This window comes from Apteryx rowi, unplaced genomic scaffold, assembly GCF_003343035.1.
Source record: "Apteryx rowi isolate R43461 unplaced genomic scaffold, aptRow1 scaffold_11, whole genome shotgun sequence".
In the NCBI taxonomy this organism is placed as follows: Eukaryota; Metazoa; Chordata; class Aves; order Apterygiformes; family Apterygidae; genus Apteryx; species Apteryx rowi.
Window position 1 is genome coordinate 6,108,397 of NW_020447308.1, and position 26,687 is coordinate 6,135,083.

General features: G+C 42.3%; 2 protein-coding genes across 6 annotated transcripts in view; one reads left to right on the forward strand and one right to left on the reverse strand.

The window, feature by feature from the left end:
- The first annotated feature begins 4,769 nt into the window (after positions 1-4,769).
- Positions 4,770-21,410, forward strand: SLC24A1 (solute carrier family 24 member 1). The gene is made up of 9 exons (XM_026074339.1): positions 4,770-5,755; positions 7,559-7,621; positions 8,641-8,749; positions 15,506-15,586; positions 17,479-17,585; positions 18,287-18,484; positions 18,841-18,930; positions 19,794-19,960; positions 21,161-21,410. The coding sequence occupies exons 1-9, from the start codon at positions 4,832-4,834 to the stop codon at positions 21,408-21,410; spliced, it is 1,989 nt and encodes a 662-aa protein (XP_025930124.1). The 5' UTR covers positions 4,770-4,831.
- A 1,320-nt stretch (positions 21,411-22,730) lies between these two features.
- Positions 22,731-26,687, reverse strand: part of DENND4A (DENN domain containing 4A) — a 52,476-nt gene continuing 48,519 nt past the window's right edge. For all 5 annotated transcript variants that reach the window (XM_026074278.1, XM_026074296.1, XM_026074287.1 and 2 more), the window contains one exon: positions 22,731-26,627. In XM_026074278.1, coding sequence (XP_025930063.1) covers positions 26,491-26,627 — 137 coding nt within the window. In that variant the 3' untranslated portion in view covers positions 22,731-26,490. The remainder of the gene's footprint in view (positions 26,628-26,687) is intronic.

The following is a 26,687-nucleotide window of genomic DNA, read 5'->3' on the forward strand; positions in this document are numbered from 1 at the left end:
CCCGGCAGGTCGCTGGGACTGGTGCTGTAGCCTTTCCAGTCCGCCTAATGCTTGTCAGCTGTATAAATAAAGGGAAAGACGGGTTCTTGCATACAAGACCGGTGCTCGCTCTCAGGAATTTGTGCTTGGGCCACAGATGCGAGAGGCAGCCTCTCCTGAAGGGTGGCCGCAGCCCGGGAGTTAACGCAGGGGGGGCACCCAGCCTGCCGCGGGCTTGGGGGGAGGTGGAGTGCGCCTTGCAAACAAAACCGAGCTCTTCGGCTCAGGCTTTCAGCTCCAAAGGTTCCCAGTTTGGCCCCCAATGCCCCCTACAACGGTGGCTCCGCTGTGACCAGCCTCTTCCGAGCCAGGGAGGTTACCGCTGCCTTCTCCCCTGCAGAGCGCGATTTCCTCCCACCTCCACGTTGTGTGTTTTGACTATGTTCTTGGGGRTAATCTCAAGGGATTACTGCATCCCCCTGATCTGACACAGACAGGGTTTTTCAGTCACCGAACAGACATCAGGGAGCTGGAGAAATCTCCTAAAAAACGCAAGAAATCACTTCAGAAGGCTCTGGCACAGAAGGCACGAGGTCTGACTAACTCCAGAGATTCAGCAGGGMAAGGAGAAAGGGCCTTTTCTCCCCTCTTTAACGAAAGTGTCACTCAAGGGATGGGTATGGGAAGGAGCGAAGGCTGCTCTCAGCAAAGGTGTCACCCAGTCCCCAGCTCTTGTATGCCGTTCGGTTGGGACTGCCGCCCGCCTGAGCTAGACTGGAAGCGAGAACAGAGGGATCAGAGGCTGCATAACCCAGTCTCACCGTACTCGGCAAACCATTAGTCCAACCTTTAGCTCGGGAGGTTGCCRGTGCAGCCCTCTGTGTTGGTTCTACTGCAGCTGCCTTAGCCAGAGAAAAATGCTGTGGAGGGCAACCTACAGCATTCCCCTTTCCACGTGCATAATCTGGGATTAAAAAAAAAACCAAACAGATTCTTGATTTCAGACAACAACCTGATAATGTACAGTATTTCCCATCACAAACTCTCTGCAGAGCACGCAGCATTATTTAAAATATTAACTACCATGCTTACAATAATGGTGTGTGAATTCAGTGCGTAGAACAAAGTAAGGTATTTTATGTCCCAAATCCTTAGGGCCCAGTGCCAGTTTAGGCTTCTTTACATAACTTATTCTGTGAAACAATCCCCTGCAACACCAAAACACATTAGCACTCAGACAGACTGGGCACGGTAAGGAAGAACTGACGCCCCACTGCTAGTCTTCCCTGTTCAGGCAGTCAGGGCTTTGTACTGTCTTTGTAAGCACGCAGGATTGCATCCAGACTCCAACACTTGCCTGTTCTGCTTGAAACAGTCTGCAGAATTCTGTACTTTGGCCAACCATGCAGGTTCAAAAGATATAGAAAACACTTACGTCAYATTTGGGATCTTTTTTCTAAAGAGAGAAATTGCAAATGGATATTTCTGTTGAACTAAAGCAGGAAAGTACTTTCAGAATTCAAGAATAGTCAGAAGGAATTAAAACCAGATCTAAACTTAGAGATGGAGCATTTCCAGCATTCGGAATGAGAACAGTACCTGCAAACTTCCCCAAAGTGCCTAAGAAACAGCTAGCAGGCCCAGATGAAATCCTTGTTGAGGCAAGCAACTTTTACATTTCCAGGAAGTTTAGAAATCCCTGCTGCAACACTTATGCTTGGAATGGCAATGTGGTTTGAAGTGACCAAGAACTTAAAATGCTCAGAAGATCCAGAAGCTTTTTCCCTAAGGAAGCCTAAGAAAACTGTCATCAAATACCATTAATTGCAAAAGACAGGCTGCAGCAAGGACTTAAGGAGCTCAAAATTACCTTGGAAAGGAAGGTCAAGGGAACACAGCAGAAGGCAGGTTCTTGGATATGGAACTGGGCTAGTCAGAAGAATTGAGKAAAAACAGATAATTTATAATTGCTGATTTCATGAGGTCAAGAAACCTCTCCAAAAATAATTTGCCAATAAACATGAATTCTTCATCACAAAAGTGCATCAGAGGAAAAAAATAACCACTGGAAAAGAAACAGCCCTGGGAAACCAATCACTTGGGGCCCTGAAAACAGCCTGATTTCTGATACGCATGAAGTGTCTAACCAGAATCATTATAACCTGAATCTGAAATTCATGACATTTTGCACAATTGTAAAATGGTATTTTCATCATTAAAACAAAACTGTAATACTGCATACATTACAAAAAGTAGTTCAGTTAGATGCCAGTATTATGAAAAATACTGCCACAATATAGATTGTTATACAGAGAAAAAAAAAATAAGAAAAAGCATCACAGTTGGCTCATGGAACCTCCCAATTAAGTAAATACAGGAGTAAGGATGGAGGGTTCAACAAACTCGGTGGGAAAGCTTGGAGGTACGTACCCCTGCAAGACTGTCTCTACTCAGACAAGAGGAGCAGCAYGAGACAACGGTTTGCTTTAAAAAACATCGAATCATCATTTTTTCATTCCCCTGTGACAAAACAGCTCACCAGAGTTTCATGAAATCCTTGGCTGTTAACATTATTGTTTCTCCCGTCGTGGGGCTGTGCCACAACGGTGCCACTCGGTGCAAAGGAGTTACTGCCACCACCCTCAGGCTGCCCCGCCAGCTAGGGGCAGCCTGCGCTCAGGGCCCTGCGGCCGTCCCTCTGCCTGGGTGATCCTGATGTGGCAGCTCAGAGATTTCTCCAGGAGAGAGAGAGTTTTCAACCTGCCTCTGGCAGTGCAAAGCAGACTTAAATTGTGGCAAAGGCCAGCAAAGCTTGGCCCAGCAGGGCTGCCTGCCTGGCCTGTCCGATGTATGGGACGCTTCAGAACGAAGCTCTGTGCAAAAGAGCCTGCTAACAGTAGGGGAAAGTCTTGTGTTGAGGTGACCATGCTCCATGCAGAGGGGCAACTGATTTACCCCCAGCAGCAGACTGCCCTCCATAGCTGCCATCAGAATAATACATTTCTCAGAGTAGGTGCTTTCATTTTGTGGGTTGTAAGGGAGATGATCAGCTGCCCTGCTAATGAGAATAACCTATAGTAGCAGACAAAGATATTGGCTTCAGAGATAGACCCAAACCTATGCAATACTATTTAATCTTCTTAGGGACTGCAGGTATTAAATTGGATTGGCTCTTCCACCAGTAATATGTCCTTCACACCTGACCCTCTCTTGAATTAGAATTTAGCTAGGAGAGGCATAGTGAAAATGGGATCATTTTCATCTGCCTCTCTCTGCAACAGCATCTCCCATCTGGCTGTTAACTACCAAAGAAGCATCCAGCACTACCCACAACCGTTGGTACTCCCCTTCCTCCTGAACAGCATCTTCTGAAGGTAAGCTGTGGAGATCCCTATGATTGCTTGAGATCTCTCTTGACTGAAGCAGTCCAACCAGGGTGAAAGGAGTTGATCAGAGTAATACTTGTAAGAGAGAATACACTCTACAGAAGAGCTAATAAATTCACAAGACTGGAGAAACAAGGGGGCCGATTGTCAGGTACTGTGAAAGGCTAGAGAGCTCTTATAATTCATTCTAGCTTTGGATATATTTCTGCTTGCAAAAAGTCTTTTAGGCAGCTCGTTTTGAAGAGAAGTAAAATGGAGTGGTTAAAGAGGGCTGTGTACATGCATCTTCTGTTCTCTGTGTGTCTTTCTTGTTACTCTTCTTCATTTCATTTTTACTAGGAAGGGTTATTTTCTAATAATTTGTTGTACCTATTGTATTGTGCAATTCTGCCATATGCATGTTCATGTACTTTACATACCCAAAGCAAAGCTTGTATCATCTATTTATCTAGGTACTCCCATGACCCCCTATTACTGTTGCCTTAATGATCCTCCCAACTATTTAAAAGAAGACAATAATGCCTGTCTTGCAAGAAATTTAGGCTGATTACTTCACTGGGTGTTATGCAAGAGGGTAAGTGTGTGCTAACTTGCATGAAGAGCTTATCTGAGAATGGCTTACAAAACTGTRATTCACATGCAGCTCAAGACTAATGTAACAGTCCCACTCTGGGGGAAAAAAATCCATTTAGAGTGATATTCTAAGGTACAGCACTCAAGCAGTGCTGAAGGGTAAATTTTGTCCAGACCCAAATCACTGTCTCCCTGCTGTCACATATGTGGGCTCTGTCACTCTGGCATTTACAATTTGTCTCCCTTTATAAATGCTGTTCAAATAATTATTCAAGATATGCTAATTTTCCCCTAATAAGAGGAATGATTACAATTCCACTTTGCCACTTTGGATTTCTACAGAAAGGTTTGAAAAGATGTAGTCATAGAAACAAATGGATGCTCAACACCCTGAGTTTTACTAGAGCCAAGTCTTCTTCCTACTCTTCTCCAACTGAAAGAAAAAAATTCACCATTTGCTGGGTTTGTATTTTGTGGAAGCGCAAGGCTGGAAAGCCACAGAGCAGCGTAGTTGGGAACTACCAAACAATTTTCATGCACTCCTTGCTATTAAGCCAAACCTACAACTATCCATCAGCATATCCTCCTGCAGTAAAAACCAAGAAGATTGAAACCTGGGTCTAGATCTGACTTTGCTAGCTTAGGTCCATTTCTTTTTACTGAAAATAGAAAAGCACTCACTGAGGTAATGTTACCCACACAATGGGAAGTGGCAGTACTTTATTTTTCACACTAGACCTTCTTTTGCAGGATTCTACACTTTGTGTCATGCATTCACTCCTGATGCTTAAGATCAGCTAGAAACTCCAATGGTGGATATAAGTGCAAATTGCTGATCAAGAGAAGTCTTCAGTGGCTTCTGGACACGGATCTGATTTTTGAACGGTTAGGAAATGCATTTACCACAGAGAAGGCGGCTAAAACGGAACCGAATCTTTTTCTTGCTTGCCACAGTATTGGCCCTTGCTCTCTATCAGCTTCAGTTCAGCCCTCCTGCCCTYCCAGCACCGCACGCAGCCCCCCAGCCCAAGGACCCTGTGAAAGTTACCTCCGGGGACCTCCCCAGCAACAAGACTGCCATAAAAGGCAATGGCACAGCAGCACCCAAAATAAGGCACTGTGTATATGTGGATCCTGAGCCAACTGTGCCCATCACCACGTCGGTGGATACAATACCACAGGAGGAAAATGTCAGTGCAAGCTACCCAGATGAAAAGCCAAAACATGAATCCAAAGGAGAATATCCCCAGGACCTATTCAGTGTGGAAGAACGCAGGCAAGGGTGGGTTGTACTTCACATCTTTGGCATGATATATGTGTTTGTGGCCTTGGCCATAGTGTGTGATGAGTATTTTGTCCCTGCCTTGGGAGTGATCACAGARAAGTTACAGATCTCTGAAGATGTGGCTGGAGCCACCTTCATGGCAGCAGGTGGATCAGCACCAGAACTCTTCACCTCCCTCATAGGTGTCTTCATCTCACACAGCAATGTGGGCATCGGCACCATTGTGGGCTCAGCRGTGTTTAATATCCTCTTTGTCATTGGCACCTGTGCCCTCTTCTCAAGGGAGATACTCCACCTGACATGGTGGCCCTTATTTAGAGACATCTCGTTCTACATTGTAGACTTACTGATACTCATCCTGTTTTTCCTAGACAGTGTCATTGATTGGTGGGAAAGCCTGCTTTTACTGACTGCCTACGCCACATACGTATTCGCTATGAAATACAACGTGTACCTAGAACAGTGGGTGAAGCAGGAGCTGAACAGGACGCTAAATACTGTGCAGGCAGTATCGGCAGAGCATGCGCAGAAGGTTGGTGTCCTTATTGTTCAGAGGGCAAGTTACACATATTCATTCTAGCAYAAACAAAGAAAAACTGCGTCTCCTTGACAAAGYGCATAYTGAAACAAAACCTCAGAATACAGCCACTGGTCAATAATTATAAAATTAGGGAAATGCTGTGTAGATAGAAGAAATTYTAAGAAATCAGAGAAAACTCCACKARRRWKGARYTCMWYYYTMGTGATAATTTAAGATACCAGTAGGGGCCACWTAYCTACTTTCAAGRTAGGCATGGRGTTTTGCTCGGTTGTTGTAAAGGAGTTTTAAAAAAACAAAAACCCTACAAACCCACCCAGAAACACATCATCAGTCTGGGAACAAAACTGTACAATTTTGTGCTAGAGGGAAAAAGGCTTCTGATAAGAAACACTGTCCAAGCCTCTTGCAGACGAGACAGGGTTGTTAAAGAAAATTCTCTTTTCTAAAGCTAAAGTTGTGTGTATTACTGTGGTGCTGGTGGTATCACTTGATACCCAATCTGCAGYGTAGAAGGGGATCTGGCAGCCTTCAGCAACTACTGTCAGCTCTCTCAATCAGCATTTGATAACAAGATCTAAATGCCCAAAATCCGTTTCTGTGCATTGACTACAGCTGTGTGTGCTCAGAGACACAATTCTTTATGCCACTGGTGCTCAGGCAGGGAGGTCTGTGGCTGTAACTATACTGCCCAGATGTAGCAGAGACCAGGGCCCCTAACYTCACCATCTTTTGAAGGAAAAGATGACTGCTTATACATACAAAGACAGGCTGTCTGAAGGCTGTCCCCAGAGGCAATTAACCTTTGCGATCTGGCAGATCTGGCCAGGACGTGGTATCCAGAACACTGGGGACTTTATCTTCCTGAACCTGCCTGGCCACTTATCGCTCCCTGCTCCCTGAAATGCTCCCACTGCCTTCTTGTCCCAGGCTATTGCCAGTTCTAGAGCAGAGACCACTAGATTGGGCTCCATTTCAAATTGCCCTCTGGCATTGTCACGTTTTACTAGTCAGATGTGCATCACCAGCACACAAGCATGTTTTGCCCCTCCTGGTCTTGGTGCTCCCTTCACATAATTTAAGGAAGGAAAGGAAGAGGGGTGAGGATACTTGAAATTATGGCAAATAGAGAAAGTGTCTTCCTCTCCTCCCAGTCTGTCTTCCAGCCAGGGTTCATGGCTGGGAGTCCTGGAAGTCGTGTGTTACATTCCAGGGGAAAACGCATCTACAGGATACTGTACCTATACACATACATCACTACAGACACCACAGCCATCATCCCAAACTGAACCCAGCCAGTGAACAAGGAAACAAATCCTTGCACTCTGAGTTTACAGAGAACTCTCATTAGCACATAGCAGCATGACACAGAGCTGCTGGATCTGACCTGTGGGGAAAGTAAATAATTTTATGGAAAGTAAGGCTGATCAGTGGAAAAAGACACCCCTTTGCACCTTCTCTCCCTCTCCTGAAAAATGGATCAGGATATTGATATTTGGGGATGAAGTCTGGGGCTGCCTCCACCTACAGGAATCAGACGGTAGAGGCCATTTATGTCTGTCTCGGTACATACATCCTCACTGAGGGGCTGTAGGCAGAATCCTGCTTCTCTCAGCAGTCACAAGGTTTTGAGGGAGGCACATGGCTTTGGCTCTTTCAGTAGCATCCGCGCACGGTCATCTGTATTAGCTCTCCCACTTTCCCACAGACATGCACCTGAAGAGCTGTCATTAGATGCTGTAAGAGCTGGTGAGGCCGTAATTGTATTCAGTACTTTTCATTCTTGTTTGTATTCAGAAAAGCAATGGGGCAGTTGCAGATGATGAAACAAAGAAGCCAGCAGATGAGAAGCAGCTGCAGGTAAGTTTAAACAACTTAACAGGTATCTGAAGTTATTGTATTTTGAACCCCTCACTGCATCAGGTAGGGAATAAAGGTGTCATCTTCTCTGTCAGGAAACCTGGACCAAATCCTACTTCATGCACAGAATCAACCATCCTTGGCACAGTATCCACAGCTTAATTAACAGGACATCTGGCTGAGTTGTGTCCTCAAAGGAATTTTTAAATAACTAAGATTGCGCAAATGGATTTGATTAGCAGGGTGCTATTCGTTCTAAACTTTAAACAGGATGAAATGGGTATAGAGAAATTGGAGTATAGCTTTTCTTACCCTGTTTCATGGCTGACTTTCCTCCTGGGCTTCCAGAGCGGTGACTGGTAGGATCTGTCCTTCCCTGAAGTGAACATTGAAGAGCTCATTCCTCTGCTCCTGGGTGAATTCCTGACCTTTTGTCTTCCCAATGGTTGGCCAGCCATTGCGTGCAGAGGCCTGGCTGATCGAGAGGCTGCGTACGTAACATAGCAGGAGTTAGCTTCCTCATGTGGATGCTACTTTTCCCCCTGTGCACTTAACCTGGTTGAAAGCTCGTTAGGACTCTGGCGTGCTGCACTGACATTAAGAACAGAGCACCAGAGCTTCCCAGTTAAATCAGGAAGCTTGGTGTGACTGTAGTATTACCATACAGCAGCATATGTATCTACAGAGTTATCAATAAGCTGACAACTAAAAGCACTGCATACTTTGACTGTTTCAATCTGTAATAACATCATAGCGATGCTGAGTCCATTGCATATATCTAAGGACAGACCGGCCTGCTATCTCAAGAGCATGTCTCTTGCTGTGAACTGTCAGTACTCACAACCAACCCGTGAACTTGGATGCAGAGGTTGTCTAAAATCCATGCTGAACCTGTTTGCTGGGTTAGGAAGATCAGCCTCCGGAGATGTGTATCCCCAGCTCAGAGGTGAATTGACAGAGATGTTTTGTGAAGGAACCTGCTGTTGATGACTGTGTTGTACCTTCATTCTGTCCTGCAGCCTCCATCAGCCTTACAGCGAGGCAGCAGCTCAGCCTCCCTACACAACTCTCAAATGCGCAGCACCATCTTCCAACTCATGATCCACACCCTGGACCCCCTGGCAGAAGGTGAGTGAATGCTCCACATCGGAGGGACTTTGTTTTGCAGCCCTGATCTCAGAACAGTGTAACGGGGCATGTTTTTTGCTGGTGGAGGGCAGCACCACTGAATGTAAACCACTGAAATCAGCTGAAGACTAGGCCTCTACTTGTAGCTGGACTTCCTTCTTTCACTGGAGTCCTGTGCACGGAGCGAAAGGCAGGGAATTTCTTGTCACAAGAGCTGTTTTTACAACGAGTCTCCCTCCCCTCCCTCCTGTTACCCCCAGTCTAATTGCAAATACCTAATAAGAGGCAGAAAATGAAGATTTCAGCAAATCTATTTTTGCTGTTGTCCCAGGCTCTTTTCCCAGCAAATGATTGTGCATGAAAGATTATAAATGCTTTGAAGACTGACATTTTCTTTTTACCAAGTTGTAATTAGAGTGTTGTAAGGAGACAGATAAGCTTCAGTAGGCAAATTGTTACTACTTTGATAACAAATTAAGAGCCTTACAGTTACAACCCAGATTATCACTCCCTAGCAAGATTAGTCTTAACCCTAGTCTTTCTCATGAAATACTTTTTATCTTCTTTCATTTCCCAGCATGGCAACACAGTTATTGGCAGTGTTTACGGGTGTTTAAAATACAAGCTAATTATGCCATCAATATATTTCTACCTCCCTAGCAAGTAACAGTCATTGCTAATAACAGCAGCCCCACTTGAAGTAAGATTACAGCCTTTACGTGTATTAAGAAGTTAGGGGCTCAACGAAACGTTCTTGAAACGCAGCTCTAAGCAGCACAGATGATGTTAGCTGAGGCGAGCTCTGCACCACTGGGACATCCTCCTCCTCATCGCACGGCTAGCAAGGACAAACAGCTTGCATCTCGGTCCTGACACCTGCTTTGCCTGTGCCACACTGATTGCTGCTGCTGTCACCCTTGAAGGAGTGTGGAACATCAGGGCATGTGGAGCAGCTGCTGTTACTGGGGTCCTGCCAGCAGTGACGGTTACTGCAGTCTCCCATCTTCTGCTCTCCCTCTGACAGCAGGAGCAGCAAACATGATTTACAGGCTTCCTCCATCCCATACTACGTCACACCTCATTTGCACTTTCCGGTCTTGGAATAGCAACATTCAGTTTTGCCTACATTTTCCAAGAAAGAGGAAGAGCTGGCTCAAACTATTAGCTTCACTTATAAAAGACATGAACACAGGGAGAACCCATTACCTATGCACCTCTTCAGCCGTGCACACAGCCCCTCACAAGGCACCAACCAGAAGAAGAGGAAGAAGTCAAAACCCTTTAAGAATTCGACAATGGTTAAAATCCCCGTTGAGATCTAAAACATACAGCAGTTTCCCATTTTGATGGTTAAGCCAAACACTGGCATACAAAAAATGCTACCAGCCAGATTTTGCTGGGGGAGGGAAAACTGATCGCCTTGATATACTCCAGGGAGAATCTCTGATCCACGTGCAATTTAAACCAACACTGAGCCCTTCTGAAAGCTCACCTGCAACACTGTTTTACCAAAAACAGTATCTGTGGCACATTGCAGGCAGTGAGCCAACCCCACAGGGACTCAGGACTAGAAGGCATTTTCTTTTAAACTGCCCACGCTGTAGAAAGGCCAGATCTCCAGACTGGTCAAGAGTCATTGCCCACAAACCTTTAACATGCTGCTTTATATGAACTTCAATTCAAACACAGGATGAAGGTTTATTTTCCAAGAAATAGAGAAGCATGTTAAAGATATATTTTCTTCTTTTTAAATGAGTTTTCTTTTGTAGTTCAGCACATGCCCCTCCACTGCCCTTCTTGTTCTAAAGGGATTATCTGTTGTACCATTCAAAGAGAGATTGAAGCTAAGCGGATAAACACCTCTCGTGTCTATCCTTGAGGTTACAAAAAGGACTCTCCAGATGAAATTTCCAGCAGCAAAAACCGATTGAGTGAACAAAGGTGGCTTGATAAGGACAGCAAGACAGATAAGTGTCTGCTCTGACAAATTTTAGTGAGAACATGCACCGTATTGCTAGCTGTACCCTAACAAGAGCCAGACTCGTCGGGTTTGCTGTGCTGCCCCCAGAAAGGTAGTGTCAGTAGCGTAAGGAGAGAAACGAAAGCTTATGAGAGGACCCGCCATTTCATTTACCCCGAGAAATTGCCAGGATTGAGGGACTGCTGCCACTCAGAGAGACCCTCCAAAACCTTCTTGTGCTCCCTGCGCCTCTTTACGTCTTTGTGCCCTAGCTGGGGACAGCTGCGGCCGCCCGGCGAAGCGCTGGCAGTGCCTGCCTGCCCCAGCCCAGCACACACTTGGCTTTCTGGTCCAGGCTGATGTCCTCCGTGTGGTGAAACYCCGGGACCTCAGCAGGAGTTGTGGGGGACCAGGGATGCCAGACTAGGCTAAGGAGAGCACTCCAGCGCTGCCCCAGCCAGCTCGGCCCAGGACGCTCCACAGGGGCTTCTCAACAAGGCTGTGAGCCACTGGCCTTCCTAAAGGACTGCGTTCATGACAACTTGCGAATACTGAACAAAGGGAACTATTGGTGATTTTGGATCCTCTCACTAAAAAAACAAAACAAAACAAAACCAAAACCCCCACTCATCTCATTTAGGCTAGACTGGCTTTGAGTTATTGTCTCTGCAAGCTGCAGCCACTAGATGGGAGTGTGACCACACATACATAAGTCACAGCTGTGACACGAGGCTACAGTTTCTTCAGGAGGTTATTTTATAGACCCTTTGCTATAAGAATGCAACTGAGTTAAGGGCATAGCCTCTGCCACAGGTACATGTCTGTTGCACTAAACATTGCCAGAACGGACACAGGTGTTTAGAAAAGATAACAGTAAAGAAAATTACTGATATTACATCAGCACAGCACTCAAAATGAAGGATCCAGTGTGCCAAGTCCTGTGTATAGTAGGAGACACTCCTTGCCCTGGTAAATTCATACCTAAAGAGAAGGGAGTTCAGGGAAAAGGAATTATTTCTGAACAGACTGAGACACCTAAGTGCCTTTGAGGATCTCAGCCAAAAAGATTAAGCAACTTTCCTAGGATGTCACTGGAAAAGGAAGGATTTGACCCTTCCAAGCCATGTCAGGACTGTGAGCTCCGCCTTCATGTTAATGGTACTGCAGCCCTTTGGTACCCTCAGGGCAGCTGGGTGCCTAGTTCTCACTGATCACCATCAAATTCCTTCTCTTTGCAGTGTGTACAGCACTGTCTGAACCAGGCACATTTCTGTAATTAGGCTGCAGCATAAAAGATGATCCCATCTGTCCTCAAGGATCCTTGTTCTTTTTTCTTGCCAACTCCTCTAACATCAGCATTTAAAGGCTGTGGTAAAAAACACTCTGCAAAAGAAAAAGGTTGCCAACTATTTCTCATCAGTTCTTAACCTACTGAAAGTGATTTCTGTAGGGTTTTCTTCCTTATGCTGCGGTTGCATTTTAGTTGGCAAGCACAGAAGCTGCTTCAGGGCAATGAGAGTCCAAAACATGCTAAACTGCCAGCACTGTGTCTGCAAAACCAGCTTCCAGAGATCTTAGACATAAGCTAGAAGTGCAGAAACACAGGCTTCATTTCCCTTCTCCTAATACAACACCTCTCGTGAAACAACTTTTCATCTGAAGAGTGGATTAAGTTCAGAATGTTTAATTTTTCTTTTTGCATTAGGAAAGGATCATTATTTTCCTGTCCTTTTCTCTGTCTAGAGCAGGCTAGACTTTTTGCTTTAAAAGTCATTTACATCACCTCCTGAATTACGTTTTTGATATAAACTTTTCTTTGTGCCATTTTTTTAAAATGAAAATTTCTAGCAACTCTGGTCTCTTCCCCCCCCACTTTCTCTGAAAGTGGGCAGAAGCAGAGCTTGTGACCTTTTCAAGATCTTCAGGCTAGACACTGGAGGGAACTGTCAGGGAATTAAGAAGAATGCAGATTTTGGGAATGACTAAGGGACCTTCTCATTTCTGAACTCTCCTGATTTCTGTAGTGTGGTAGAGCATATTACAGTCTTACCCTCAGATTATTCTTTAAACTCTAGCCCTACAGGGAAAAAGACAGAAACCTGCTTTTATTTTTGAATGAAGGCGAAGTACGGTTATCAGTGCTGTCTACCCTCAGTATATCCCAGTTAAGGAGCTAATGATTTTGGAAATTAGACTAGAATAAAGCAGCAGACAGTATTGTAGGCTAGAGTTCAGTCAGAAGAGTGTTGACAGCTACATTTGCTCCTTGCTTCACTGGTATTCAATCTCTTGTATCATGCTTCTTCCTCTTAAAACAAAGGGACAAAAGGATTTTTTTTTTTTAATTACACTTATAGGACACCATAAACCCCAAATCCTCCAAGTTCATGCCAAAATTTAAAGAAAAAAAATCCTCAAGTCCATGCTGTAAATTAGTCCTGTTGGATTAAATATAAGGAAATGACGAGAGCCAAACTCAAGACCGAAAGTCAGCTACAACCTTAAGTTCAGACTAGATGCTGTCAGTCCACGGGGTAGGAACCTGCCTGAAGGCCATCTCAGGGCCCCGGGACAAAAACACGTCCTGTGGGACCCGTTATCAGACCAGGCGGCAGAGTTACCAGCAGAGCGAGTGCCTGAAAGGCAGCAACAACCTTTTTGCCCATTTAATCTCAGAAAGAGGCCCTGGAGGATGCAGACTTCCGTGCAAACCCGGAGCGGCTCAAAGGGAGATCCCCACACACCCGGCAGGAGCGCTGAGTGCCTGCCGTGCCCCGAAGCACAAGCCCTTCCCCAGCCACATGCTCCTCGGCCGTGGCAGAAGCGGTGGCCACCACGAGCAGGCTAGGAGCCCTGCCGCCCTGCTTAAGCCAGGGTACTAGCAAGGACTGAACTGACAGCTATGCTTCCTCCCCCTGCTGACCTTCAGATCTGGCCTGCTTATAGCCACCTCTTCCTCCAGTCTCGGTTCATCCCGCACGAAATGTGTGTCAGAGGAATTAACACCTTTTTAAGTGAGGCTGATCTCATGAGAACTGGGCAGCGGCCTGAACCTAATCCATTTATCCTGGGAGGGAGATGCGCACAGGCTCCGCTCTGGTCGGTGCTCGCAGCTTGCAGCCCGGGCGAGGGCAGGAAGCCAGGAGCTGGAATTCACATAATCCCTTTGAGGCTGGGCCTGACCGCCCTGACGCTGCTGACAGCAGCTTTTGCAACGGCTCCTGGGAAAAGCCGAACAGAGAGATGCCGTTGTCCGGCGGTTAGAGGGGACTGCGGCAAGGCGTCACCGCTCTGCTGCTTTGCACAGTTGAGTGTGCTTGTGCTCAGCATCCGCAGAGGGAAAACCGAGCAAAACGCTTCGCATCCCCTCCGGTAGGTTTCAGTGCCAATAAACAGCGCTGAAGGGGGAAGGCAGCTTCCTGGAGAAGAGCTCAGGAGAGAAGAGCTCATCAGTTCATCTCTCTCCAGCCATTGCTGTTTTCGGTGGAGATGCCAGTTAGTGAAAAAAGTGTTCCTGTCAGACGATGACAGGAATCAGACGGGAAGGCCTGTGTCTCAGCCAGTCCCAGTTATTGGATATATATTCGGAGTGCACCGATTGTCATGAGGTTCAGCTCACAACTGAAGATCCACCTGCATGGCTGAGGGCCTTATACCTTCTGTTTCCATTAACTCAGTATCACGGCGATGAATAAAATGACAGGGCCCTGCCCTTGAGGCAAATGACATCAACAAATTCTTGCTGCACAGTCGACAGTACTGTAGATTAAGTCAGTGATAAAGCTTTCAGAGAAAATTAATTTATAGGCCCCCACACAGGCCAAGCATAGCATGGCCTTCCATGTCTATTAAAAGTGCCAATTTCTTGTGGCTACTGTCCATGTGCAAACCCTGTGACCCTCATCTTAATCGCTGGGTAGCCGGCGCCCAACAACGGATATAGATTAAAGTGGGGGCTTTGAGCTGATGACTTGCTCACTGTCCACGAGAGCAGGAGTTAAGCCATTTGAGCACAACATCTAACCATGGAGGGACACTGTTTCACAGTTCACTGTAAAACAACAATAAAGCAGTTCGTATGAGCGTAGCACAGATTATAGTGGGAGAAGTCCTCATCAGTCCCAGAAATACATGACTGGACACTGCACTAGTGAAGATTTGATCTTTTGGGTAGTCCTTTTCAGAATAGCCTGGACCATGTTGAACCTGGATACCAGGAACTTGGATTAACTCTGGCAGGGGAAACACTTTCAGAGACTCAGATAAATCAACCATTTTCCAGATAACTGAAACGTAAAAGGTTTTTCTTGTTCCTTACCATCAGGTTGCCAGGCTGCAAGCAGCACAGTAAAGCCTCTTCAACAGCCACATAGCAGAAAGAAGGTGCCATTTTTAGCTTGCACATAATCAAGCCTGAACAAAAATCAACAGTCCTTTGGGAACAAAATGATACTGCTTCAAAATTCTTCCTCTATTCTTTCTGCAGTTGCTCCCTCTGAAGTACATATATATCCTATATTACTGAACTGAAACGGATTTCATCTTCCCCTGAGATTCTTTTTGAAATATGAATGTACTGATTACATAGCAAATTGTTGGCATAATTATCATAGTACTAAGTATTTAAATATAACAATTATGATCCATATACAGCAGCTAAGACTTTAAGGCCACAGCCAGAAAGAACTCACAAGTCAGTGCTGACCACAATCCAGGTGGAAGAATTGGGTGAGCGTATCTGTGTAGAGGTACCTATAGCTGACAACTGATTACAAATGCATCCTTCTCATTCACAGCAAAATTTAAAGACAAGGTTGACATCCTGAGCAACTTGGCCAAGGTAGACACTCTGAGCAAGCAAGGATCAAAACCAGAAGGTGAGCGCAAGAAAAGTCAGTGCTGTTTGCCTTATTTTGCATTGTAACCTCTCCCCTTCCCAGCCCTGAACACCCAAGGACTGTCAAAGAAACACTACACTGTGACACAAGTTTTTTATTATTGATCACAGAACCTGCTGTAATGCAGCAGAAATCATTCAATATACACTAACAGCAGGCAATAAAAGCCATCCCCACAGAAGTCTAGGAGTGCTTAGTAAGGAAGGACCTAAACAGAAAGTGCTACAAGGAGGTAGTGTAAGTTACAATCAGAAGGGTGGAAGAGGGAAAACCAGGCCATTATATACAGCAGCTGCATGCTGCTATGCTCCTGATCTTTGGTAGCCCCTGCAAATTAAGTGTTCTTTAAAACATATCATCTCTGTTTTAGCCTAGAAATTCTGCACACTTGCAGAAGAGCACTGGCCGATTCCTCCATAAAAAGAGCTGACTTTGTCTACAACCATTCTAAGGGTCTGTGCTCCCTCCTTTTTAATGGTTTTTGCTTTCTCTGTTTCACTGCCGATACACTGGCTGTGTGAGCTGATGCAGAGGCAGCAGCTAACCTGAGCTATAATATGCATCTGTACTATCAGTGAGCTTGGAGACTTTGAAAATAAGGCAACTTTTGTATGGAAGGTCCCACCTTCACAAGCACACAGCTGCAATACGATAGTCACCTGAGTATCTCACAACATTGGGCCTTGCCCATGTAAGTGAGACCAAATTTGAGGAAAATACTGTTTAAGAAACAAGTAAATCCTCAGCTGGTTCAAGTTACCATCACCACATTGACTTCACTGAACTGTAAGTTTTCATCCCATGACAATATGTTCCACAAACTTTTTCGGTGATTGGGCTGTGCGCATTCCACATGTGTTATCAATCAGCGCTACCAGTTTGTGCTGAAAGTGTCCCAAGTCTGCTGTCTGAAGGCCTGGTTCCATAAATCCCAAATGGCACAAAAATGTACATTTCTGGAAAAACTCCCCTCTAGACTGGTTCCCTGAAACAGTTGTAAGGCACACTGGATCAGCTTGCCCAGTTCAGAATGAGATATCCAACAATGCCCCATTTGGGTACAGTACATAAGATAACATGAGCTTACTGACCTGATAGGTTTGCATATGTGGAGGGCATCCCTTAAGCTAAACTGCAGCAGTCTGAGAAGACTGCTCTTGCCGTGACTTTAAGCAGTCAGGCATTCTGTATCGCCTCTGTCATGTGTTACTCATGCTTCAATACTACTCTGCGCAGAGGTTTCCAGGTTCCTCTTAGCTATGCAGGTTAATACAGGAACAGCAGAGAGGACATTGCAGTTATTTCCTTGTATGTGTCAGCACTTTCCTATTTGCATTTGAATATGTACCAAATGATTAGAGATTAAACTCTGGCAGCACAAAACAGTCATTTCTCAGAAGTCCAAAGAATATCAGTCCCCTGGAGAATGCCCAGCACCACTGGGCTTCAAAGAAGTGAAGCAAAGCTTTACATCCCTTCTGGCTTTTAAGGATGGCTTTAATAAAATCTGCAGAAGCTAGACTGAAACTTGGAAACACTCATCAGTTAGAGAACAGATAATTAGCATTTCCCTGTTCTTATGCATATGCCTCTCTCTGCAGTTTCAGAAGTAATAACAGTGATAGCTGCATGGGTGAAAGATCCTACGATCGCATTAATTCTAAGCCACATGGGCCAGATTCCACCCTGCATTACTAATCATAATCCACAGCAGACATAGGACAAATTAAACTTTAAAGCAAGTAGGTTGGATTTGACCTGAAATGCTGCACATTTTTGTAGGAAATGCAAACCTCCCTGCTGATCAAGAGGAAGGTGACCACTTTACCGCTAACATAACGGAAACCAGTATTCCTTCTTACCCTTTTCAGCAGAAGAGGAAAAGCAGGCAGAATCACCAAACACTCAAGAAACTCCTGCCAGTGACGCTGAACCCAGTGAAGATAAACCCAAGGCAGACGCACCACAAGATGGACAGGTATTTAAATGAGGATCATAGGCAATAAGAGCTCAGTCCAGACCAAACGTCACACATGCACTTTCCTTCCTCTCCCCTCTAGAGCTTTTGCTGCAGGACCCAACCTGTTTCCCATAATTAGCAGTTATAAAGAGACTGTGTTTGTAGTGATGAAACATATACCTCAGAGCTAATTTAAAGGGATAGCTCAACTATTTAGGCTCAAGGCTGAAGACAAATCGGTCCAAAATATGACCCCTTACTGATACTGTGTAGTATTTTCTCCTCAGATGGCTTCTCTGGGGTCAGAGAGCTACTCAGAGTAAGCTACTATCAAACATAAGGGAAGATATGAGTGCCTGTACTGTGTTAATTAATATGCTTTCCTGTTTTGTTTCCCTAACCATCCTCTTAAGTGAAGTCATTGGGCTGTTCTGAACAGCAGAGGGCATTTTCAAAGCCGGACAGTAAATGCTTAATTTATGTCAAAAAACCTGTCTAAAGGTTGAGTCTAGTTGATTGATACAAACTAGTTACTTACACAGGCATCTGCAAGGGGGATAAGGTCTGCCTGGATTTTGTTCCTCAATAGCAAGATGTGGGCTCTGGTTGCCCTCCACCATTTCACAAGTGGGATCTCTGCCAAGGCAAGGCCATAGCGAATAAAGGCTGTGAAGCTGCTTGTCAGTGTGAAAACAAACAGGCTTTTCTCTGATCCACAGCATTCTTCAGACAGTGATGACTCAGAGGACAGCAGCTCTGCGACGGAGGAAGACAGTGACAACAGCACGCATGAGGAAGAAAATGATGAGCCATTATCTCTTGAATGGCCAGAAACCAGAAAAAAACAAGCTATTTACCTTTTCCTCTTTCCCATTGTCTTCCCTCTCTGGAGCACTGTGCCTGATGTTAGAAACCCAGTAAGAATCTATCTTCCTTCTGCTATTGGGTTAACTGAACTATAGATTTCTTCTCATCAAGAGACCACAGCGCCTATTTTCCCATGTCTAGAGTCTTTGCATACCTTAATTGCTGTCAATGCTGCAGGGAGTTGGGGCAGAAGCCCCAGCTGCAGCATAGCATAGCTCCAGACACTTAAAATCACCCAGGACTAGCAACAGTTGGTCATCTAATCAAGATGACAAACCCAAATACAATTATAATAGAGACCAGGGTCCATGTTAAATCAGTTGATTGCATTGCAGAGTTTCAGCTGAAGAGGGGTTTGTTAACCTTCCTGGAAGTTCTCAATCTTTTTCAAATTTATTTTTAACAGGACTCCAAAAAATTCTTTGTCATCACATTTTTTGGATCCATCATCTGGATTGCAGTATTCTCTTACCTCATGGTGTGGTGGGCTCACCAGGTGAGGGGGTTATTTTCTTTCTGCAAAAAAGAATGGCTCCAAACAAGTAGATGGGGATATAGGGAACAATGTATCACTGTAGTATTCCATCTGATGAATTACAGCTACAGTCATCCATCAAAACAGTAGAAACTTTGTTTTGTTAGAACCCAGAGGGAATTTTCAATTTCATTCTTTTCAATTTGACAAAGAGTCATTCTTTTTCAAGAGCTTCCACGGGAATTTGTGCATCAGTGAAAAGAGAAGTGCAGTCAAGATTTATCTTCATACTTCGTTTTCATTGATGAACGCATCTGTGTAGAACATAATCACCCTTACCTAATTAAAATTCTAGGAAAATACAGATTCTGATTCTGGAAGCTGCTAAATTACCTCATCTCTATTGCCTTAATATTTGCCTGGTGTTTTGGGAAATAATACCTACCTTGCATCCTGTAGAATCAGATCCACAATTTGTATTTAGTGATATAATGCACATTCACAATATAGTTGGTCAAGCCATAAATCCAAAAAACTATAGTTTCCCAATGCCTTCAGATCATACATAATTCATTTTAAATTAGGATGTCTTCTACCTTTACCTCTCTAGAATAGGTGGACTTTGGACAGAGGAGCGTGTTGCATTGTAACTGACTTCACCTTGATTGGTCTTGGCAGCACTATGTCTTCCAGAGTAGCGCTAATTTGAGATCAACATACACTGCAAAATGTAACCCTTCCATCATATAAAGCAAGAAAATGCCACCATATTGAAGGGAATTAAAAATAAAACTCAAATATAGCACAAAACCTAGAAAACTGAACAGAGGAATGAGATTCCATGTTCCCAAAATAACAAACCTATCCTACTTTGTTGCTATTAGGTTGGTGAAACAGTTGGGATATCAGAAGAAATTATGGGATTAACCATACTGGCAGCAGGAACATCAATCCCTGACCTTATCACCAGCGTCATTGTTGCACGCAAAGGCTTAGGCGACATGGCTGTCTCCAGTTCTGTAGGCAGCAATATCTTCGATATCACTGTTGGGTGAGTACTAGTTCAATGCTGAAAGATGCATTTCTTCTGAAATACAGAACACACTGTTTCTGTTCCAAACAAGGTCATAGTTAATTTTAGCTGTAATTAAATGAGGGGCAGCTGGGCAACCAGTTAAATGTATTTTTTAAGCTAACCCAGCCAGGAAAGACAGATCTTTATAACTCAGTGCAGCAGAACAAATATTAATTTGCACATAGTTCAGGTCATTGTTCTGCTGCTTAAAATAATAATTGGTATGTCAAAACAAAAACACCACTATCTTAACCAAAGCACCTCACCAAGCTTTATTAGTTGCACTGGTAGATAATAGGTGGAAATAATCCTGCACTAGGAAAGCCAAAAACAACAGTTGTCAATGGGACAAGAAACATCACTATGGAAAGATTATCACAGCAAATAGGGAAGTGGCTAAAGCACTTTAAGACTGCCTTTTAGTAGAAATTAAGCAAAACAATAAAGTAAGCTCCCCCCCCCTTTCAAAAAGGTGTTTAGATATTTGCTTATGAAATTGGATGGGGGGGGGCTGCAAAAAGAAAAAAGCAAATGAATTCCAAAGTTTTATGAAACTTGACCCACTGCAAATTACTATTCAGATTTCCTTCTAGGAGTCTCCTAGTCAACAGTACTCAAGGAACAGGCCTTGTCTGCCCTGTACTACTTCACAGAGCCTGTTTCCCTAGGCAGAGTCTTTCATTCATACCTCTACTTTCAAACTTTCAGTTGCTGTTCGTGCTTAGCCAATAATCTAACAATAAATTTTCAAATCAATACAAAATTACTGATTTTTCAGGACAAAGCACAACAAATCTTTGGCTAATGTCAAAGATTCACAGGCAGGACACTTCACTCGGAGGCATTCAGATCCTGGGCAATCAAGGCTCAGGATCTGTGCTTGTTTCTTTCATCAGTAAACCATCAGGATTTACTCCTTTATACTAGGATGCTGAGGAACTTGATTCTAAGTATTATTTAAAAATCTTTTCAGATTCTTGGATTACGTTATGATAGTGAAAGGTATTATCTAAATGCATTTTAGCACAAACAGCATCAATTTTAGATTTATGCTGAAATTTATCAAAGATCATGCATTGTTTTTCCTGTAACAATTTGGAAAAAAGGCTTAGTTACTATGCAGAAAATGAATCACCTTAAGGACATCTATTTCAATTACTTCTCCTTTACTTGCAGTTTGCCAGTTCCTTGGTTCCTTTATTCTGTCTTCAGTGGACTCAGTCCAGTTGCAGTCAGTAGTAATGGTTTGTTTTGTGCAATTGTTCTCCTTTTTCTAATGCTTCTATTTGTAATCATCTCAATTGCTACATGTAAATGGAAAATGAACAAAATACTGGSGCTCACTATGTTTGCTCTTTACTTTGTGTTTTTGATCATCAGTGTGATGTTAGAAGATAGGATAATATCCTGCCCAGTATCTGTATGACATCTGGACACTCTAAGAAATATTGTTATTCTAAATAAGATACCAATATGTATACATTGAAATCAAAAGGGGTTTAAGGTAGCTATTGTTCTACTGAATTAAAACAATCTGAATTATAACAGAAGCTTACCAAGATTAAAATTAAAATATCTTTAATATATTAAAAATAAAAACAAACAACAACAAAAAAATCAAGTGGTGCCTCTGCTTCTACTGTTTTCCTTAGGATCCAAAAAATCAGATATTGAAGCAACCAGTATCAAACAAAGTACACTTTTGGATACTCCTGGAAAGGCTGATACAGACACATTAAGTTTTCAGTGTGACCGATCCCCTCAATAGAGCTAATTTCCAGTACGTAATGTTACTCATCATAGTAACTCTTTTTCAGCATCACACTCTAAATTATTAATTTAACAAACTGCTTGAGCTCACTGAAGTCAATGAACTTCACTTCAGTGGGACCAAAATCAGACCTTTATGGTTTGTTCCACTACTTTGCTTAAAATCCCTGTGTGGACACATTCTGCATTTCAGAAGTGAACTCCCTTAAACTGCAAAAAAGCGATGAGCCTCTACACAGAACACGTCATTTCCTAAGGTTTGCACTGTAGCTAGTTTGCCATGACTTCCCTGCGCAGAGGACAATATTCATCCTCTCAGTGAGAGCCCCTACAAAGCATCTACAAGGGGTATTCAAAATACCTCCAAAAAGGAGTACAAAGATGTGATGCACATTACAAGTGATAATTGCTGCTGGCCCGTTAAGACCATGCGAAATACAATAGTAAAGTTTTCAGGGAAAAGCAAAGCAGTAAAAGTTATTTCTCCATGCAGTAGAAAACAGGATTTGAAAGTTGCACAGCAATCCACTTGGCTTCTTTTAAGCAGGCATCTAATCTTGCAATACGATCCCTAAAATTTATGGTCATTATAACCAGTGCAAGCGTGGCATCATATGGATTTACATCTCACTGTAAAGAGACTAAATGGAGCTAGGGTTAGAATACCAAACTGCAAACTAGTAAAAGCTAAAATCAGGAAGTGGAAACATTACAATAAGAGGAAGTTGAAATGCTTGAGTTCTGTTTTCATCCTGACACTAGCCTCCAAAATTTGGAGATTGCTGTATCCAGCACTAGTTCCTGTTTTTAGCACTGTCTTTACACAACCATTATGAAAAATGCCACTGACATCAACTATCAAACCTGAAAGATTTATTGTTAACATTACCTCAAGTGAGCAAACAATGTAGTTAAAAGTTGCAGACATTTCTGTCATTCTAATCCATTTAATAAAATTTTAATGAAAATAACCAGAGAGATTTTAAGCTTTTTATTGACTCACTGTAAAACTTCTTTTGGATGAGACAGAAAAAGATTTAACATTGTGAACACTGACTTGCTTATTTTAAATGAACTACAAACCAAAGCAAACATCCAACATATTGTTTTTTGGTAAATAAAATTTAAACATTACATATTTACAAATCTACAACCATTCTTTTAAAAAGTGCTGCTTGCAAACTAAAAGTACCATTTTAAAACCCCAGTGAGATAATATCCAGAAATACCCCTCTCTATAATTACTATTTGCATCTCCCATTCGTTATAAAAAGATTTTACATGCAGGAATTGTCTCTTTCTTGGTGTACACATCAATTCATTTGTCAGTGGAAATTTAATTCATCGGCTGTAATTGTACCAACAGCAAACCTACTCAAAATGGGAAATAGTTAGCAGTGTCAGGAAAACAGCACAGTTTCTATTCACATTTCACTATTTCATCTCCAATAATTATTCCAGTGGAACCATAAGTAAAACAAAATATATATTGCACTGCAAATTTAAAACCTTTGCTTAAGGTTTTTTGACAGAAGCATTATTTAGTACACAAAAGGAGAAAATTCAGTTCATACAAAATTTTAAATTGAAAATATGTCTCAAATATTTATCCACCTTTGCAGTACTGGAAAATATACTCAAACTGCTTTTCTAATAAAGGACAGTGAGATTTGAAAACTGTTTCAACATTGAAATGTATGATGCTTAAAAATTATCCTCCTCAGGATCTATATTTTGAACATTATGATATGAATGAGGAAAGTTTCCCACTTAAAGTATATCACTATTCAACTATTTTATTATAGTACTTCTACAGTGGAATGACTTGCAACAGACTTGTTTTAAAACAATCCATTATAATGAAGTATAATGATTTCACTTGATGAAGTACTACATGATATATTAATTTAAAAGCACACCCAACTAAACATCAGCAATGCTTCAGGAATGCCACTTTGAGGATGCAAGAACACAGTAAGATTGCTTATCTTAAATAAAGATACATATACAATCCTTTTCATGGTACATTATATACTTTCCTGATAATACTGACAGGACTGCTGATACTTGAATGAAGTGGCAAACTTGTTGGCTTTATAAGAAATGAAGACAGCTGAAAGTACTTACAACTAAGCTGGGACTAGAAGAGAGACACTGGGCCACATATTACAAGTGTTGCCTCTATTCCCGTGCTAGCACACGCTGTTGCAGGGTAACGTCTAAGGGAGAGGTGGTTAGAGACCAGGCTCAGTTGCTTCTGCCAGATGAAAATACGAAGTGTGAAGCCTGCTTCATAGCTCAGTACCTCTATAGCACCACGGCAGCTCTGGAGAAAGCAGCTGCCCTCCTTCATGGCTTGAAGGTGCTATAAGACAGTGGCTGCCCCAAGCGGTAAATGATGTGGGAAACAACTGTAAAAAGCTAGGAACACTCCATTACACACAGCACAAATATGTATGAATTCATATACACGGCAACTGCCGTATGCGATTTTTACTTGGTAAATACAGTGTAGCTACTGTACAGAGCAGAGCATACATGCATACTAATAGGTACTTACAATGAGTATGTTAAAAATAATCTGATATTTTCACAATAGTTTAGAAGAATGAAGTGGGTATGTATTCACCCTACACTGATATACTGTTTACCACGTACCTAGATTAAAAACAAAAAAAAACAAAAAAAAAAACACGCTACATCTCATGCACCAGGAATACTTTAAAAGTGTGGGCACTACAAAATAAGCATCACAAATTGTTAAAATAAATTAAATGTGAAAAATGGTGGTAAGTGTAACACTGCTAGATCCACTTCAGCAATGGGGGTGAGGATACTTTAAAAAAAACTCAGCTACATAATTAGCAGCAAATTAAGAAGAGGTATTATCCAATAAAAGCTGTATCTAGCAAGACTGCATTACATCAAGATGCATCTTGCAATTAGCATATACCTGCAGCTCTACAAATTTTAAATCCTTTCTCCTTAGGGCAGCATCCTCTTACTACGTTACAGAAGGACTGGGAAGAGGTTATATAGAGCATCATAGCAGCATTACTTCTCATTTAAGCCTCTAAGAGACCCATTCTATTTTATTTAATAAACTATAAAGCTTACATTTACTTTATCTCCTTTCTGCCTGGCTAAATATTGCTGTATTATTACACTTGCAAACTAAAGAGGTTTTAAAAAAATATATCTGCAGCTAGGCAGACCTAAATATATATTAAAAAAAAATCTAATGGAACAGCTGAATATTTAGAAGTATTATAAACAGCAACAATTAAAAAATTAGAATCAGAAAATAAAGACTACTAAAAAAAGAAAAAATAAAGTCTGTTGAAGCACGGCTTAATTGGTTTAGGATGTTTTATACAATTCAATGTCTGTTTGCCCACCTCCATAGAAAACCTCCAGTATTTTCTCCGTAGCCTACTTTCTGGTGTGGAGTTGCTACATGACCAAAAGCACAGAGCATTTTTTTGAATTCTCTAGAACAAGAAAGCGTAAGCCAAAAGCCGTGACTCTACCACAAGGACTGACAGAGCATTATTTTTCTTCACAGGAAAAAAAAAGTCATTTTGCCTGTGAAGTAAAGCCCAAACATTCCACGTACTTTAAGTATGCACAACATGCCCTGATAAGATACATTCCCTATATATTCCCTGTAGCAAGTTTGCTATATCTACTTTTTTCAAAAGCTTTGGATTAGCATTTAGTACGTGCCATATTTAGTGTGTTTCGAACACATCCACCAGAGGTTCTAAACATTGCATTTTTATAGAGAAATTTTTGCAGGCTGTCTTTTGCTTTGTATTACATCTGAAATGAGGTCACATTAACAAGTGCCAACAGCTGAAATGCACTGATTCCATAAAATAATCTGTAGGACTATTCAGTACGCTACAGATTCTTCTAGGGAATGGGGAGAGATGGAAAGAGAGGAGGAAGAGGAGGAAGAGAAGGCTATTTCTACAGAAGTGTTTTACAGAGACATCAGTGTGTTCGTTACTAGAGTTTTAGAGAAGTTTACCATACTTGCCATCTGATTGCTGCGGTAGTATGTTTTCCATGTGTGCATGAGAGAAATCCTGTATCTAGAGCATTGTCTAGTTTTATATTTCTATACTGCTTTAAAAACAAATTGCTTTTCAAAAAGTAACTGGACAAGTTACTATAAATAGCAGTGTACTGCAAAAAAAATAAGCACTGTATTGCTTATGCAGCAAGTCCATTTAAAATTCACTCCAGTAATTTAAAAAAAATTAAAAAAATATCAACTTACTATAAACAATTTAAGATATGTATAATACAACTCTTATGCTCTTCATAACATCGTGAATATTCTATGTAAACAATAGGTTTTGAAGAATTTACTTCGCTCACATTAGTTTCAGTGCATTGTTTCTGTCCACCTATCACTTTTTTTTTTTTTTTTTTTTTTAATTAAGGGAACTGTAACATGTTGTCCCAAGCTGGGGAACTCATTTTGTTTAGAAACATCCTTTCTGCAAATTGATTTGCAGAAAGGACATGGGACAGGGAAATAGTATTTGGCCCAGTCTTCACTCAGTCCATTTCTACAACTGCACTTAGGCCTAATTTTTCTAAGGCCTTCTGCCACAGTACATTCGTACACAGATTTTTGAACACTGAAGACTGAGATGCTCCTTGTGACTGAAGTGCTTATTTTACACAGGTATACATCATAGATATCTCCTCTTTATTAGGTATATTTAAAGATACGGTTCTCCAAAAATCTTTCGGCATTCCATCACTCCAGTACTTGGTGGTCTATCACAATTATGAGTATTCTTCACTTGATTAGCTGTGAGACGATCATAGGCCATTTTGTACTCTCTGTCAAAAGCATCTGCAGAAATAGAAAAAACCTATATAACAGTGTTCAAAAATACAAGTCAAATATAATGAC